This window comes from Trichechus manatus, unplaced genomic scaffold (genome assembly GCF_000243295.1).
Source record: "Trichechus manatus latirostris isolate Lorelei unplaced genomic scaffold, TriManLat1.0 scaffold00029, whole genome shotgun sequence".
Lineage (NCBI taxonomy): Eukaryota > Metazoa > Chordata > Mammalia > Sirenia > Trichechidae > Trichechus > Trichechus manatus.
This window is the reverse complement of record NW_004443965.1, coordinates 5,866,149-5,885,351: the sequence shown is the minus strand read 5'-3', so window position 1 is coordinate 5,885,351 and position 19,203 is coordinate 5,866,149. Positions and strand designations below refer to the sequence as shown.

The following is a 19,203-nucleotide window of genomic DNA, read 5'->3' as shown; positions in this document are numbered from 1 at the left end:
TGTGCATCTATTGCTATAAATTGTCCTCTGAGGACTGCCTTTGCTGTGTCTCAAAGGTTTTGGTATGATGTGGTTTCATTCTTGTTTGATTTTAAGTATTTTTTTATTCCATGTCTGATTTCTTCTATTACTCAGTGGTTTGTAAGCAGGGTATTATTGTTTCCATGTAATTGATTTTTTTCCTTGCTCTTCCTGTTGTTAATTTCTACTTTGATGGCATAGTTGTCAGAGAAGATACTTTGTATTATCTGAGTGTTTTGGATTTTGTTGAGGGTTACTTTGTGGCCTAAGATGTGGTCTTTTCTGGAGAACATTCCATGTGCATTGGAAAAGAATGTCTACTTTACAGTTGTTGGGTGGAGTGTTCTATATATGTCTATGAATTCAAGTTGGCTGATTGTGCCCTTTAGCTCTTCTGTATCTTTATGGAGTTTCTTTCTAGATGTTCTGTCCTTTACCAAGAATGGTGTGTTGAAATCTCCTACTATTATTGCGGAACTATCAATTTGTCTTTTCAGTACTGTTAGTTTATTTTATGTATTTTGGAGCCCTGTCATAGGGTGTGTAAATGTTTATTATGGTTATGTCTTCATGATGGATCATCCCTTTAATCATTATGTAGTGCCCTTCTTTGTCTTTTATGGTGAATTTTGTTTTAAAGTCTATTTTATCTGAGATTAGTATTGCCACTCCTGCTCTTTTTTAGTAGCTGTTTGCTTGACATATTTTTTCCATCCTTTGATTTTTTAATAAATTTACATCTTTGTTTCTAATGTGTGTCTCTTTTAGACAGCGTATTGATGAATCCTGTTTTTTTAATCCATTTTGTCACTCTCTGTCTCTTTATGGGTGCATTTAGGCCATAGACATTCCGTGTAATTATTGATAGGTGTTAGTTTATTGCTGTCATTATGTAGTGCTTTTTTTGTGGTGCTGACATTTTCTTTGTTCCTCTTACTCTTCTGTGCTGAATTCCTTTTGTTTGTGGATTTGTTTTTCAATTCTTTTGTTTTTGTAGATTTTGTTTTTACTGAGACTTTATGTTTTTCTTCTTTATTTTGATGAGTAGGTTTATTAACTTTCTTTGTGGTTACCTTGAAATTTACCCTTATCTTCCTAGGTTTGAACCAGTCTATTATTACCTGGTATTACCTTGCCTTCTTCTCCCTTAGAAAGTTCTATACCTACATCATTTATTCCCTCTTTTATTGTTCTGACGTTGTTGTCATTTGCAGAGTAAGCTTCTCTGGTTCCCTGTTGTAAATCTTTTGGTTTTGAATAGTTCTTGAGAGTTTATTTCCTAGGTTGGTAGCTGGCTAGTACAGTCTTGCATCCTAGATTCAGCTGTGGTCTGATGTTGTTTGTTCTCAGACTGAAAGACTCCCTTTAATAATTCTTGTAAGTTTGGTTTGGTTTTTACATAGTCCCTTAGTTTCTGTTTATCTAGAAATGTCCTAATTTCACCATCGTATTTGAACAGGAGTTTTGCAGGATATGTTATTCTTGGTAGGCAATTTTTTTCTTTCAAAGTTTTATATATGTCTTCCCATTGCCTTCTTGCCTGCATTTTTTCTGCTGAGTAATCAGAGCTTAGTCTTATTGTTTCCCCTCTGTATGTGACTTTTTGTTTTTCTCGAGCTGCTCTCAGGATTCTTTCTTGTCTTTGGTTTTGGTGAGTGTTATTATGATATGCCTTGGTGATTTTCTTTTGGGGTTTGTCCTATATTGGGTTTGTTGAGCTTCTTGGATGATCAGCTTTTCATCCTTCATGATATTAGGGAAGTTTTCTGTTAGCAGTTCTTCAATGATCCTGTGTTTTCCGTTTTCTCCCCCTGGTCTGGAACTCCAATCACTCGCACATTTTTGCCTTTGATTGTATCCCACATAATTCTCAGGGTTTCTTCATTTTTCTTTGTTCTTTTTTCTGATTTTTCCTCAGAGTTGTATCCACGTGTTTGTCCTCAGTTTTGCTGATACTGTCTTCCATCATTTCAAACCTGCTCCTAAGGCCTTTTATGACACTGTCCATTTCTGAAATCTTGTTGTTTATCTTTTGGATTTCTAATTGTTGTTTTTGTATGGTTTCTAGTTGTGAACTGGTTTTGGCATTTTGTTCCTATATTATTTTCCTGAATTCTTCCATTTTTTGTCTGTGTTTTCCATGAATTTGTCTATTTTTTCCTCCTTTTCGTCTGCTTTTTGCCTCAACTCTTGGATAGCTCTTAATATTAGCGATTTGAATTCCCTATCAAGTAGTTCTAGTGCCTTTTCTTATACTGGAAAGTCACTTGATATTTTATTTTGGATACCTACTGGAACCATCTCGTCCTGTTTTTTATATGTTTTGATATTTTTTGCTGTCTTCGGGACATTCAGTAGTTATTTTTTTCATTTATTGATTGTAGAGTTGTTTGTTTCATTCTACTTTTTTGTTTTGGTTATGTCTGAGCAGGCGAGCTGTGCGTTCTTTGTTGTTTGCTCATCTGTGGGCACGATACTTTTCACTTCCTTGTCCAATGGGCAGGGCCAGTTGCTCAGCTATGGTGCAGCAGGGAAGGTCCAGCTGAAGGGGAGGACCTGGGATGGGTTGTTTGTGGCATTGTACTAGGGCCAACAGGGCGGGCCAGAAATCAGTGCAGGGCAGGTTCCGGTAGGCCATGCTTGTGCTGCTTCAGGGTGTGATGTTCAGTGCGTGGTGCAGGTGGGCAGGAAGGAGGTGGGAGATTGTGATGTGTGGAGCTAAGATGAGTATGGGAAAGAGGAGGGAGAGGAGAAAGAAACTGAAGCCAAAAACAAACAAGAAAAAAAAAGAAGAGTACTAAGGGAGCTTGCCATTGGAGTGGAGAGATGAGAAAGTGAGAAATGGAGAAAAAGAAAAAGGGGAAAATAAAAAAATAAATAAAAATCAGAAAAGAAAAACAAAAGAAAAGCAAAGCCCCCAGGGATCCCACTGGTGCAGCTGCGAAGACTAGGGACGTGGTCCCAGGCTGTGAAGTACAGCCTAACTAGAAGGGGTGGAGATGTCACACAGCGCCAGGTATTCAGGGACAGGAAAAGAAGGTAAGTGTAGAGAGACGAGAAACCGAGAAATGAAGAGAGAAAAAGAAAAGAAAAAAGAAATGCCCCCAGGTATCCCACTGGTGCAGCTGCGAAGACCAGGAAAGTGGCTCCCAAGCCATGCAGTATAGCTCAGCTTGAAGGGGCTCCTAAGCCATGAACAGAAAAAGAAAGCTAACAAACAAACAAAAGAAAACAAAACACACACACATAAAAAGCCCCAGCGTGGCAGCACAGGCCGGGTAAGCAGTTCCCCAGTCGAGCAGCAACTTCACGACCTTTCAGTAAGAAGCAAAGATGACACACGGAGCCAAGTGTTCGAGAGAAAAGAGGGGGAGGTGGTGAGAGGCACAGAAGAAACCAAAATAAGCAGAAAAAAGCAAAGCCAGCAACAAACAAATGGCACTTGGGGATCTGGCCAGTGTGGGCAGGGAGAATCCAAGTGGCACAGTGCCAAAGTCGGTGCCTCCCATCCCAGAGACTGCAGCTGGCTGGAAGCAGAAGAGGCCAAGCAGGGTGGGGAAGACGTGTGGGGGTCAAGAAATCATATATCGCTGGTTACTGGTTGTTCTGCCTCCTGCTGGGAGCTCCATGAAGCTGCTTTCCCATACTCCCTGTCTGCTGATCTCTGGTGTGGGCAGAGTGAATCCAAGCAGCAGGGGCCCTGCACTTCCCAGCCAGCCAAGTGACCGCAGCCAGCTGTGAAGCGGCAAAGGTCGAGCAACAGGGAGAAGGATGAGGGGTGGGAAAGCATATATCACTGGTTACTGGGTGCTCTGTCTCCTGCTGGGAGCTTTGTGAAGCTGCTTTCCCATACTCCCTGTCCACCAATCTCCAACAGGAGTTGTAGATGGGGAATCTGTGCTGTGTTGGCTGATAGGGGACTTCCACACGTATCTCTCCTCACTCTCTGTTCTCTGTTGGTTTCTTATTCCATTTGGTGCTTGGCTGAGTTCTTTATCTCTTCATTTGATGCTTAGGTTCCAGGATTGACATTTGTCTCTGTTTTACTTAGTTTTTCACGTCTTTGCTGTGGAGGGACAGAATGGTGCTTCTGTCTATAGCACCATGCTGTCTCTGCCTTAATAACAATGTTTTAATGCACGTTGCAAAGTAGTGCCCATTTGTTATTACAAACTGTTGTACGTACCCCAAATTTTTAATATAGTAGGCTTTACGGGGGTTGGTTCATAACTACGGCTTGTCAGACATCCGTAACCCCGGCCACTGCCTGTATTAAAGTGCTATTACGGTTTTGTTTTGTTTTCTTTTTTTTTTCCCTCCTCTAAAGTTGATTCTCTCTAGGGTATACTTGTCATTTCATGGATTATATTCCAGATCACTTTTTCTTTCCATTTTAATGTATACCATATTTTACACAAATAACGTGCGCCTTCTACATTTGTTTGCCAACCACGCCCTCCTCCCATGAGGCATTTTCATTAGTTCTGCTGTGCTAATTTTTTTACACGTTGCTGTAAGAAAAAGTTAGCATAGTGTGCTTATGAAAATACCTTGAGGAGCAAGGGCATGGTTGACAAACATAGAAGGTAAGCGTTATTTGCGTAAAAATACAGTAATCGATATCAGTGAATTCTTTTATCATGGCTGTAGATACAACTGTATTGTTTAAATAATATCTCTCTTTCACCTAATATTTGTGGGGGGGGGATGCTCTAGGTCGTTTTCATTACTGTATGATATTCTGTTATATGGCTATTAATATATTTATCACTTTTTCTGGTGATAGATATTAATGGATTGCTGAATTAGACTGTTTCTAATTTTTTGTTATTACAGAAAACTTAATTAGAAATCTCCAAGTTGTTTTTTAAAGTAGCTGAACCACTTACATCTCCATCAACAGTGTATATGACTTCCTGTGGGTCTACCTTCTTGCCCTTGCTAGTGTTTGACTTGAATTTTAACATTATGTTGATCAAAATGGTTGGGTGTGAAATAGTATTGCATTGTAAGCCAGCCAGATTTTTTGTGTTTGGATCTGATGGCATCTGATGTCTCCAGTGTTTATTTTTAATTACCACTTCAGAGCTCACAAGAGGATGGCCTCTTATCCTTTCTCAGTGCCTATTTTCCAGGCACTGTGGAATGTATCACCCTCTCCTCCATTGGCCCAGTAAGGCTCACTGAGTGTAGTGGTAATACTTCTTAAGAACAGTGTTGTCACCCACAGTGACAGTATGGAATGGAGGAGAGGACAAGGGGGCAGGGGTGTTGTAAGAGGCAGTAAAGTCCATCGCTGTGTCTCATGCATGGGGGTGGTTGAGGGTCTCATCTCCCCCTTGCACCAGACTGTGTTGGCTGTGCAGCCCCCTCCACAGGTACGGAGTGCTTTGGGGTAAGCATTGTACATGCTGAATTCCCTACTTGCTTCATCTTCCCCATAGTCATTATTTCTCAGCTAGATCTTTCACATATATTTATGTCATTCTGAAACTCTTACTTAATATTAAATCTTTTTGAGGCCATCTTAAGGCCTTTCTGGAACAAATTGAAGTTTAAGCAAATACATAAATAATAGCACGGCCTTCCCAATAAGGCAAGCCTGGGTTTAAATCTCTACTCCTAACCTTACTGAAGTTTTAATTTCTTTAGCTATAGGAAGGGTTGATGTGCCCGACTTATGGGATTGCTGTGACAATTACGTAAGATGATATATGTGGGGGATTCATCAACCCTTCTTTTTTTTGACTGAAGCACAAAGCAGTGACTTATCTTGAACAAAGTCCCCAAGTCTCAGTCCAGTGTTCTAGGATTCCTTTTTACCAAGTTTCAGGGAAACTTTTATCTGCATTTTGAGGAAATGTAAATAGAGCATGTTATTTTTATTTTATTTTTGATAAAAATATACACAGCAGAGCATACACCCATTCATCAGTTTCTACATGTACAATTCAATAACATCAGTTACATTCTTCATGTCGTGTCACCATTCCTGCTATTTCTACCTGTGTTGTTTCACCACCATTGACTTAGCCACACTACCCCCTAAACTTCTCATCTGTGCTTTAGAGTTACTGTTGACAATTCGATCTCATGATACCAAAAAAAAAAAAAAAACTAAACCTATTGCCGTCAAGTCAATTCTGACTCATAGCAACCCTATAAATAATTCTTTAAAAGAGCACAGTGGTCATGTTGTTGAACATTTTCTGCTAATTTAGTTAAACGGTTTTTTAGTTTAAAGATAACTTCAGGGGATAATTTTGGTTCATGATGTGAAGATTTTCTCAGAGCAATTACAAATTCAGAGGTTCCTCCATCTCAGTAGGTCCAGTAAGTCTGGATTCTTTAAGAATTTGAAATTCTGAGCCACATTTTCTCCCCTTTTGATCAGGATTCACCTATTGATTCCTTGATCAAAATGTTCAGTAATGGTAGTCAGGCACCATCCAGTTCTTCTGTTCTTATGGCAGGGGGGCAGTAGTTCATGGAGGCAGTCAGACCTGTAGTCCAGTTCCCTTAGAGCACCTTATTTCATCAAATAATTTCCTGCGTAAAAGAATAATATATGTAAAATACTTACATAGTGGCTATTGCTCAATTAATGTTAAGCCAAAGATGGAAAATAGACTTTTCCAATAAAAATGCATTTTTAATTTATTCTTCAATATTTAAGGTATATGAAAATATAGAAAATATAATTCAGTGAACACCCATGTACTCACTACCTTGCCTAAAAAATAGGTCATTAATAATATAGTTGAAGCCCCTGGTGTATCCCTCCTTGAACACATCCCTCTCCCCATTGCACTTGTCTCACTGTCTTGTTACTGTGTGCCTTCAAGTCAAGTCTGACTCATAGTAAGTCTATAGGACAGAGTAGAACTTCCCATAGGATTTCATAGGCTGTAATCTTTATGGGAGCAGGTATCCTGGTCTTTTCTCCCATGGGGTTGCTGGGGGGTTCTAATCACTGACCTTTTTGGTTAGCAGCCAAGCACTTAACTATTGCACCACCAGGGCTCCTTCTAACAGGACTACTTAGCTCAACTGGCCATTTATCACTCCCATGCATTTTTTTGTACTGTTACTATATCCCTAAATTTTATTTGGTATTGTTTTAAATATTTTAAAACTTTATCCAAGTGGTAGCTTAAAATACGTATTTTTCTAACATTTGCCTTTTTTCCCCTCAATATTTGTGAAATTCATTTATTTTGAATGGGTAGCTCTAGGTTATTCATTTTCATTACAGTATAATATTCTATTGTATGGATATTCCTTAATTATCAATTTTTCTAGTGATATTAATGGATTGATGGATTAGGCTGTTACTAATTTTTTGTTTTTATGAATAATGCTGCTCTGAATATTCTTGTGTATGTCTCCTTATGTACCCTGAAGAAACTCACATAAGAAGCTTGTTGTTGTTGTTGTTAAGTGCCATTGAGTCAGTTCCTACTCATAGCAACCCGATGTACAACAGAACGAAACATTGCCCAGTCCTATGCCATTCTCACAGTCTTTGTTATGTTTGAGCTCATTGTTGCAGCCACTGTGTCCATCCATCTCACTGAGGGTCTTCCTCTTTTTCGCTGACCCTCCTCTTTACCAAGCATGATGTCTTTCTCTAGGAACTGGTCCCTTCTGATAACACGTCCAAGGTATGTGGGACGAAGTCACGCCGTCTTTGCTTCTAAGGGGCATTCTGGCTGTACTTCTTCCAAAACAGATCTCATTCTTTTGACAGTCCGTGGTATATTCAATATTCTTCACCAACACCATAATTCAAAGGCATCAATTCTCCTTCAGTCTTTCTTATTCATTGTCCAGTTTTTGCATGCATAAGAGACTAGACTGAATGATATACACTTCTTCTTTATTAGAAATCCCCAAATTGTTTTTTAAAGTGGCTAAACCATTTACATTTCCACTAACAGTATTTAAGATTTCCTGTGGGTCTACCTTCTTGCCCTTATTAGTGTTTGACTTTAATTTTACCAGTTGGTTGATTAAAATGGTTGGATGTGAAATAATATCCCATAGTAACGTATAATTTTTATTTTCCTGACAACTAATTAGGTTGAAATCTCTTAATTTTTGTATTTCCTCTTCTGTGAATCACTTTTTCAAATCTTTGCCCAGTTTTCCTTTTGGCTGTCTTTTTAAAAAATTATTATTATTGATTTTTTCAAAAATTGTTGTATGTTCTGGTTACTAATATTTGTTGATTTTTATGAATTTTACATATCATCTCCCAGGCTGTGGCTTTTCTCTTTTATTATAGTGATATTTGTTTGTTTGTTTTGTGAATGGAAGTTTTAAATTTTAAAGTCAAATTGATTAATCTTTTCTTCTGTGGTTGTGTATTTTGATGAGTAGATATTTGTATATTTACACTTATATGATAGACCATCATGCTGCTAAGTTAATGTAATATTTATGGTAACGGCATAAAATGCAAAGTAGTTGGGTATGTCACCCAGTTACCTCCTGACTATGAGTAATAGTCCACATAAATATATAAAAATAGTATAAAAGAAAATTTTCATTGATTTTGATTATAATTTAGAGATACTGCCCTCTGGGGGCATCTTGCCTAAGTGATAATCTTGTGTTTTTGGAGTGGATATCTGGGAAAGACCCCATAGTGTCTAGGTTCTATGTGGGAGAAAGATGTGGCAGTCTGCTTCCATAAAGATTACAGCCTTGGAAACCCTATGGGACAGTTCTTCTCTGTCCTGTAGGGTGGCTGTGAGTCAGAATCAACTCAATGACAGTAGTCTATGACTACTGAGTCTTGGATGGTTATTGGTGCTTCCCTAAGCTAAGCACTGCATTGATGGTTTTGTTGAATAAATGAATGTGGACTAGAAGTCTACAGGAGGAGGCAGGAGCTGAAGTTTACACCATACATGTCTGCTGTAAATAAGAAAAACAAAACCAGGTATTTCACAAAACAGGCTAGTGGTTTTCAACCCTGGTTGCACCCTGGGAGATTAAAAAATGCCAGTGTGGGGCCTCCTCCTTAGAGATTCTGATTCTCTTGGTTTGGAGTAGGACCCAGGCATTGATATTTTTTAAAATTCCCCAAACCAATCCCGCTGCCATCAAGTTGATTCTGACTCATAGCAACCCTACAAGACAGAGCAGAACTGTCCCATAGGGTTTCCAAGGCTGTAATCTTTACAGAAGCAGACTGCCACATCTTTCTCCCATATAACAGCTGGTAGGTTCGAACTGCTGGCCTTTCTGGTTAGCAGGGAATCATTTAACCACTGTACCACCAGGGCTCAAAGTTCCAAGTTACTTCTAATGTGAAGCTCAGGTTGAGAGCTTCTCAGTCAGAGAATTGGAAGCAGGAAGGTAAGGGGAGGACTCTCTTGGGCACTAAGAGTTCCTGGCAGGGGTGCCAGGAGGTGCTGGAGTGTGGCCAGCAGCAACCCAAGTGAGGGCTGAAGGCTGCTGTGAGGGCAGAGCCAGCCTTGGGCCCCTGCTGAGAAGAGGTAGAAGGAAGAAGAGAGCGTCTGGGTGGGCTGAGAGGGTGGAGCCCAGAGTGAGACAGATCCCAGTGTGGAGCAGGATCGCCCGGCCTCATGGTGAGGGCACCTAGAAGCTGCAGTGCTGATGCCTTTCTTCTGGCTGGAAGCCAGAGGGTGGACATGGGCCCATGAAAATGGTAAAAGTCAAACACAACTTTTGTTTACCCAGAGCTCAGAAGAATAAAGAAAGAAGTTTGGCCTGGGAATAGAGGGACACCTTGAGAGAATTAAATGCTGTTTTGAAATCAAAGCTAGCAGGACAGCAGGCAGGGTTGATTAAGGGCATTTAAAAATGCCTATTCCTGTTCCCACAGCTGGTTCCTTTTGTGAGTGAAAAACAATCTTTACCATGGAGTTGCCCTCTAATGAAGTAAAGTCAAGTCAGCTTGGGTTGTGTGTGTTTGTGTGTGTGTGTATACATGTGTGTGTATGTATACCTGTGTGTGAACTCTCAATTCTGCAGATGGTGGGGAAGAAGGTATTCCAAAGGAGAAGTTATTGGAGTGGGGGACATTCAGAATCTGAGCTTTGTTTTTGAAAGGTGAAAAGTTATAAATTCCCCAGCCCCAACACACACACCCCTTTTCCTTTTTAGTGGTGATGGCAGGTACTGAGTCATCTCTTTTGCAAAATTATAATAGAGTCCAGAAGCTTACTTAGGACTCACGATAACAGAAAGATGGGCAGTGCAACCTCATCTCAGTATAATGGAAGAGCAAATGAAGTCCCAGTCCTGACCCTGTTACTTAAAATCTGTATGATCTTAGGCAGGTTAATTCAATTCCATAAAGTGTTTTTTGAGCACCTTCTAGGTGCTGGGGATAAAATTGTGAAAAAACAAACACAAGTCTGTGTCCTCAAGAAATTCACCACTTGGCCAAGGAGAAAGGTATTTAAACAACTAATAAAATAAGTGCTATGAAGGACAGAGGTACTGAGGAGTGAATTGTTTATTCTGCTTTGGGTGATGTTGGGCTTGAGAAGTGTTCAGAGAATGAGGGGCATTTGAGCCCTTGAAGGAGTAAGCTGTGCAGAGCAGATGAGGTAGGGAAGGGCTTTCTGGGCACCTGCTTTCCTTCTAGAATTCTCAGCTTCCCTCTTAGAGAAGCTCTAAAACGCAATGAATCCAAGGTACTTAACAAAATTCCTGAAGCTGAAACTATGAGGATCTGTGGCAATCACCACTAAAGACTGTGGAGCACTAACAGGTGAATTAGCCAACCCTGAATAGCCTTGCCTTCTCTCAGGATTTTGTCTCTTTTCATCCAGGTCATCCAACCGGTTCGTGTCTGGTTTGACCCCTGCTGAGGGTTTGTATAAGAATCTACTGAATCAGAGTCTACATTTTAACGAGATCGCTGGATCTTGTTAAATGTCGATTCTGATTGATTCTGATTCAGTATATCTTGGGTGGTAATACAAATTCTCAGCAGGAGGTCGAACTGAAATGAATTAGTTCAAACACTGCTTTCATCTGCCTACCCTGCACCAGCTGCTTTTTATCTTGGAGTTGTTTGTTGAAGTAAAGCTAAGCTGTGCTTTTTTTTTTCCCCCTTGTAATGTTTTTCTTGATCATTGCAATACAATTTCCCACTTGCTTTCACTGCTGTAGTTCCTACTCATAGCAGGGTTTCTGCTTGTTTTTGTTTTTTGCTAAATCTCTGTTCTTGTTTATCCAGAAATTAGGCAAACCAAATGTTTGATTTTCCCAAGTCACAGGTATGATCATGTTAGTCCTCTGCTCAAAAACCTGCAATGTGATTGGTGGCTGCAGAATAGAAAGTGAGCTCCTTTCCAGTGTCTTCTAGGGATCTGACCCCAACCTTCCCAGTCTTCCCTTTCATATACTCTACCGTCCAGCCTCTCTGGACTCTTGCTTCTCCCCCATGAGCACCTTTGCTCTCCTGCCTCCATGCCTTTGTTTATGTTGTTCCATATGTCTGGAATTTCCTCCCCAGCCCAGTCTTTTAGTCTTCCTGTTCTTCGTGACCACCTGCCTTCATGAAGCGTTCTTTGACCTTCCCACCTTCCAAACCATAAATATTATCTCCCCTCTCTCAACTTCAAAGTCTGGGGGAAAACGTCTATCAACCAGAATTCCATATCCAGCTAAACTATCAAACAAAAATGAATAATAGACATTTATACATCAACAAAGACTGAAGGAGTTTGCCACTCATAGACCCTCTCTGAATAAAACGAAATGTTCCCAACTGCATACTCAGGGACCTATGTTCCTAGCTTGAGATCATCCATGGTAAAAGTATTTACACCATGGAAATCAGGAGATGCTACAAAATAGGGCTCTTATTTTTTTTTCTCCTGGAGAATTGGCTCATTTTAATGTGAATGTATATATGTATGTGTGCATGTTATTCACCCATATGTATGTACACAAACATTTGGAACTATAACTGTTGTACAGTTGAAACTGCACTGTCTAAAGAGAAATGAAGTCCTAATACATGCTACAATGTGGATGAACCTTGAAAACATTATGCTAAGTGAAATAAGTCAGTCACAAAAGAACAAATACCATATCATCCCACTTATATGAAATAGGGACATGTATAGAGACCAAAGCTTATTAGTGGTTATCAGTGGTGAGGGGTTGTTAGCTGCACTGGAGTTGGCCTTGACTCATGGCAACCCCATTTACAATGGGATTGGACCATTGTGATCCATAGGCTTTTCACTGGCTCTTTTTGGAAGTAAATTTCCAGGTCTTTCTTCCTTGTCTGTCTCAGGAAGCTCCACTGAAACCTGTTTGGCATTATAGCAACACGAAAGCCTCAACTGATAGACAAGCAGTGGCTGCACTTGAGGTGCATTGGCTGGGAATCAAACCCAGGTCTCCTGCATGGAAAATAAGAATTCTACCACTTAACCACCACTGGGGAGTCATTGCTTATGAGTTTCTGTCAATGGTGGTGGAATAATTTGGAAAAGGATAGTGGTATTGGTTGTGCAACATGATGAACATAATGTCACTGAATTATACATGTAAAAATGACTAAATTGGCAAATATTCTGTTATATATTTTTTTTCATAGAAAAAAGTAAATAAAAACAAAAAATATATTTTTTTAAAACTACACTGTGGTTTAGCAGTCCTTCCTCATTAGGCTATAGGGAAAAAGCCTGTGGTTGGAGTGGCTGGGACATGTGTTTCTCTTCACACTCTGGTCCCGTCCTCTTCTCTCAGTTGCTGGAATTGTATTACCTTATGACCCCCCTTTTTGCTTATCTGTCTCTAGCAAATTTGGTCACTTCCTGAAGAGCTACAGCTGCTGAACTTTTGGTTCGAATCCACCAGCTGCTCTTTGGAAATTCTATGGGGCAGTTCTCCTTGGTCCTATAGGGTTGCTGTGAGTCAGAATCGACTCGATGGCAGCAGGTTTGGTTTTTTTTTTTTTTTTTTAATACTAATTGAAGATTTATGCATCTGCAGGCTCTCAAAGTTCACTCTTTGAAATAAGACTCTTCTGCCTTGGCTATATAGATGTCAGTAAATGCTCTCCTCTTTCTGTTCATGTTGCTGTTTTACGAACTGGTGACATGCAGGCAGTAAGACTCTTCCTGTATCAGGAACAGAACTCTGGAACCTGCTGTTTGTGAATATACCTGCTGCAGATTTCCGTCTGCTGATCACTGCCTTGTCCTCACTGCCAGCGAGGACAAGTTCTGGGGTTCTGTTGGGATAGTTGAAGAGAGGGCATAGAAACAAAGGTCAGAAGACTGGGAACACAGACTGTGGATGAAAAAGCAAGCCGAGAGAGAGGAAGCAAAGTGTGGGTCAGGACTAGAGGAGTTGGTAAACTGAGGCACCAGGCTCGAGGTGGAGTGGAAGCACCCTGGGCAGGTGAAGATGAGAGGCAGGGGTCTTGGAGAGAGCCCTTAGCACCCACCTTGCAGTTCCTGTTCTGGACTCTGCTGTCCTTCTACCTGAGGCTCAGAGCTCACCTTCCTGCTGAGCTAGGGAAGACAGAAGTTTAGAAGCTGGATGCTCGCAGGGAACAGTGGTGGCTATGGGAGAAAGTTGAAGGTTTTTCATGTCTTCAGGCAGGGAAATGATTGCTTCTAGCCTGAGTATTGCTTTTAAAACTCCATGCTGTTGCTCAGTGGCTATCTTAGTCATCTAGTGCCGCTATAACAGAAATACCACAAGTAGATGGCCTTAACAAAGAGAAATTTATTCTCTCACAGTCTAGGAGGCTAGAAGTACGAATTCAGGGCACCAGCTCCAGGGGAAGACTTTCCCTCTCTGTTGGTTCTGGAGGAAGGTCCTTGTCATGAATCTTCCTCTGGTCTAGGAGCTTCTCTGCACAGGAACCTCAGGTCCAAAGGACATGCTCTGCTCCCAGTACTTCTTTCTTGGTGGTATGAGGTTACCCCTGTCTCTCTGCTCACTTCTTTCTTTTATATCTCAAAAGAGATTGGCTGAAAACAATCTAATCTTGTAGATTGAGTCCTGCCTCATTAACGTAACTCACTAATCCCATCTCATCAACACCATAGAGATAAAATTTACAACACACAGGAAAACCACACCAGATGACAAAATGGTGGACAATACTGGGAATCACGGCCTAGCCAAATTGATATAGTTTTTGGGGTCACAGTTCAATCCATATCAGTGGCCATTGCTTGTCTCCTATTAAGATCATACATGTGAAAGCACCTAGGACAGTGCTGGGACAGAGGGGCACTTGGGAAATGCTCACACAGTCATCAGGTGTCCTCCAGGTAGCATTTAAGATAGTCTGCCTCCTGCGTTATAAACATCAATTGCCATTGCTTTGATTCCGACTTGTGGCGACCTCAGGTGTGTCAGAGTAGAACTCTGCTTCATAGGGTTTTCAGTGGCTGGTTTTTTGGAAGTAGATCACAAGGCCTTTCTTCTGAAGTGCCTGTGGGTGGACTGGAACCCCCAACCTTTTGGTTAGCCAAGTGTGTGAACCATTTGTACTACCCAGGGATTCCTGTCTTGTAAGATTAGCTACATAACTCCTTCATGCTCATATTGCTTACTTAGAAAAGTACACAGGCAGTGTATCCTTTAGGATCATATTATTATTTTTTGGCAAGTCTGTGCACTTCCAGCAGGGGTCTTTCCCCCAGTCTCTTAACTTTCCAAAGTGGGTCATTTTTATTTTTAAAATTTTATTTAGTATCTCATTTTCTGCCCCTGGATGACTAGGTACTTTGAGAGCCTGGTTTTGCTGGAGAGACCATTAACAGGTGGACTTGTGGATTCAGAGAACCCAAGAGAGATCACAGGGAGAGTGAAAAATGCCCCAGGTTATCAATCAGTTAACCTAATAGATGAAATTGACTTCACTTTCAATCATTAACTTGTAATTAATGCAAAAATCTGGCGTTGAGCTGCTTCTTAAGGAGAGGTGTATGCTTCAAACAAAACTGCCTTTGGAGTGGAGCTGCAAGGGGACTCAAGGCTCAGGTACACAGGAGAGCTGACCCTTCGAGAGCAGTGATTTCCGGGGTTGCGTGCTTACTCCGGGTGCTGAGGTCAGCGTGTACACCTCACAGGATATGGTTTTGCTTTGAGAAAAGAAGCTTAAGGACTTAAGCAGGTCACTTTTGCCTGAAGACAGGAGGGAAACACTGGAGGAACTTATCGCTGGTTGGTGGGTCAGGGAATCCAGGCTTATCAGTTGGCTTCAGTTGCACCAGGCCCACTGGACGGACCCACTGTTGCAGGCCACCTCCCCTAGGAAGAGTAGGAGGTGAAGCTTTGCCCTCAGAAGAACCCACACAGGTGCAGAGCACCTCACATGAGCATCCTTCGAGGGCTCTTTTTGAGTGTTCCGCTGACTGGTTTGGTGAGAGGCCAAAGCACCCAGCACCATTTCTTCACACAAGGACGGTGGGGGCAGGGGTGGATGTTAACTTACAGAGGAAAAGAACATCAGCTGCTGACAGTAGAGTTTTGGAACATGGGGAAGGGGAATGAAAGGAGAAAGGGAAATGTTTAGTGTCTTGAAAAGTATAGTTGAAAGAACAGTTGTGCCTTCTTTGTGTTTTAACTGATGAAGCGGTCTTCTCTGGCCCTGGGCCATTGCGTTGTATCTGGCCATCTGAATTCTAATGCCTGCTGAGCATGTCTGCCCCACCGAAAGGGCCGATGCAGGGTGCTGAGTGCAGGGTGAGCTTCTGAGGAGTGGCAAAACGACTAGCTCTTATAGGAAAATAAAAGTGGATACAGGGAGGTGAGGCCAAGACTTTCAGCCAAATTAGTTTAGAGAAAAGTCATGTTTAGAAAGCTAAGTGAAATAATTAAAATAAAGACAAATGTTTGCACTATGCTCGCAGCCAAAGCAAGTTAGAGGGTGTTACCCAGGGAACACGTAAGAGGCCTGGGCTCATTCCTAAGGTGGCAAGGCAGAGCCTCTTGCGGTCATGGTGTGGTGTTCTCAGCTTATTTGTGGACATACAACTGAGATAAATCATTTATTCATGGCAAACATGGGTGAGAGTAAGCTGCTTACCCCTCAGAACCAAACATGAAGATGACAAAAATAAGATCTAAATATAGGAACAGCTCTTATACCATAGAAATGCGTTAGCTTCCACATTGGAGAGTGGTTTTTACTCCCTTTTCAAAATCATAATCGCCTTGCATGATGCCTGGTGTATAGTAGGTGCTCAGTAAATAATTACTGAAATGTTTTCTCCTATGAAACAGAACATGCCTGTTATAAAAAGTCAGGCACTTAAAAGTAAAAATAACCCCAAATCCCACCACTTACCATTTGGGACTATATCCTTTCAGACATTTTCAATGCATAAATGTGCATATGTTCTTTTACAAAACCAAGATTGTGCAGGACATGACATTTTGTAACCTGTCTCCATGTCAATAAGCATGGATTCTTTTATTGAAGGTCTGCACAGTGGCATAATGTAATATCCCGTGTAAGGAAGAATTTGTAAGTTTGTGTCGTTTAAGACTTCACGTGTCTCATACGCTGTCCTTTATTTAGCAGGTTTCTTCTGCGGAGGTACGCATTGGGCCCATGAGACTGACACAGGACCCTATCCAGGTACGCCTCCATTCCGCAGTAGGGCTTGGTTTTCGGAGCATGTGGTTGAGCACAATCTCATGAGTTTTCTGGTACCACAAGCAGATAGCCATCCTTGCCTATGCATGCATATGTATGCATGTATATGCGTAGTGTGTACGTATATATATACATATTTGAATGTGTGTGTGTAAATGCTTATTTTTATAATGTCAGATTGGATGATTAAAATTGAAGATGCAAACAGAATCTCGTCTTGAATAGACATTTAATAGGTAGATTGTATGGTGGGTTTTGAGGAAGGACAACTAGTCTGCTCAGCATCCTGCTGCAGCCAGAAAGGGATGCGTTGTAGGGGTGGAGGGCAGGGCTTTGCCGTGGGCCACAGCTGGGTGTGAATCCTCGCTCTGCCTTTCATTAGCTCTGTGATGCAGCATGTGTTACTTTACTTCTCTGACCCCAGTGTTCTGTGTGCAAAGTGGGGATGATGATGTCTCTGTCATGGGAAATTATGAGTTAAATGAAATAGCATTGAATGTCAAGAACATTGCCTGTCTCTGGATCAATGCGTGGTCACTGTTGTTGATGGCTGAGAAAGTGATAAAAGGCCCCACTTTCTTGTCCCGTGTGACTTGAGGGAGCAGGGTCCAGGGAAAGCGGGCCAGCCACCTGCAGAAGTGACCTTCCTCTAACGACAGCAGCCGGCAGGGCAGCGTAATGCCATCAGCAGCTGTCCTCGCTGCAGTCCTATGCGCCCTTCGGAGGAAGCTTGTACTGTTCAAAATAATTGGTAAATCCCCATCTGCATATAAATCAGCCTGTTAGGCCTAAATCAGGGAACCTCCTCCTTGTAAAACCTTGCTTGTTAGCATCTGGAGGCTTGTTCTATACTTGAAACGTGTTGAAGATGCAGAAAAGATGTAAACAAACCAACCAATGTGTAGATGAAAGTGAAAAACCAGCCAAGAAGATGACCTGATTTATGAGCAAATGGAAAAGAAAATAACAAGATTTTACAGATGCTTGGAAAAGGAAACATAAATCAAGGGAAAAGAAAAAAACACAAAAGAACAAAAGGAAGAGATTTAGCTTGGGAAAATTTGATGAAAACAAATTTAGGAGCAGAGAGAGAAAAAATTACTAAAATAAACATAAGCCACAACTATTTGTATAGAACATAAACAAGTGGAAAATTCCAGTAAATCATTCTGGCAGTATGTACTTTGTGCTCCAATTTTGAGTAAAGGCAGTGACAAATAAAGGAGTTGATATCACGGATTTATTCCTAAGAGCAATTTCTAGAATTTATACATTGATGCTGGGGATCACCGTTGCTTTAGATCAATCTCATTTACCTTCAGTTTTGCCCTGTGCTGTACTGGCAGTGAGTGCTCATAAGAATGTCTCATTCTTTTTCAAGTGTAGTTTGTTAAATTGCAAAATATTTCAAATATTCGTAAGTGTATGTGTGTACACCTACAGCCACTTTTATCAAATATCAACAGTATGCCCTATATATCTCAGTTTTTTATAGAAACAAAAGATTGCAGATGCCATTTAAGCCCTGTATTAATCCCTTTGCTCTTCTTCCTATTCTCTCTAAAAGAAACCACTATCCTGAGATTGATTAAAATACGTATTTGCATGTTTTACCACCTATGTATGTGTGCATTCATAATAGTTATTCTTGTTTTGGATATTTTCAAACTTTATTTGCAGAGTGTCATGCTGTATATATCATTCTGAAATTTTTCTTCGTTCAACATCATTTGTGAGAACTATCCATGTAGAAACAGGAAGCTCTAATTTATTCACTTTCACTGATGCGTAGTATTATATTCGACCATATACCAGAGTAGCTACAAGGCCTTGTGACACTGATGAAATTATGATTAGATGCTGGAATGCTGAGTGTGGTTCCTCTGCCCCTTCTCCCCCGAAAAACCCAGCTGCCTTCAAGTCTACTACTCCAATTCATGGCAACCCTGTGTGTGTCAGAGTACAGTTGTGCTCCTTAGGGTTTTAAATGGCTGATTTTTCGGAAGCAGATCACTAGACCTTTCTTCTGAGGCGACTCTGGGTAGACTCAAACCACCAGCCTTTTGGTTAGCAGCCAAGCAAGTTTGCTCCCTCTACTTTTGCGAATCAGTGACTGGGGTCTGTAAAGCTGCCGCAGAAATGCTCAGTGTCTCCCCAGTCTCAGTTGTCAGCAGCAGAAGCAGGGAGATGGCCCCTCACTTAGTTCCACCTCCCATCTGTCATGCAATTCTAACTGGGGAACCTAATTTATGTCCCTAACCCTAACTGCAAGGGAGTATGGATATTGTAGTTTTCAGCTTTCTAGGAAGGCACGTTAGAAAAAGGTTGGTGTGAACATCCAGTGCCGGTTCACCATACCCATCGCTCTGCCTTCACCAGACAGTGCCACACCGCTCACCAGAGTGATTTCTAATTTTAATTTCCAATTATGTAACACTCACTGAAGACAATGTGTTCTTATGATTTTTTCTCTCTTTTTTTTTTTTTTTAAATATTTTATTGTACTTCAGGTGAAGGCTTACAGAACAGATAGTTTCTCATGTAACAGTAACACACAT

At 41.0% G+C, this 19,203-nt stretch overlaps 1 protein-coding gene across 1 annotated transcript in view; it reads left to right on the top strand.

Annotated features, from left to right (window-relative positions):
* The window catches only part of PDE8B (phosphodiesterase 8B), a 299,340-nt gene that overhangs the window by 120,690 nt on the left and 159,447 nt on the right, over positions 1-19,203 (top strand). The window contains exon 2 of the mRNA XM_023729447.1: positions 16,571-16,627. Within this exon, the coding sequence (XP_023585215.1) occupies positions 16,571-16,627 (57 nt within the window). The remainder of the gene's footprint in view (positions 1-16,570; positions 16,628-19,203) is intronic.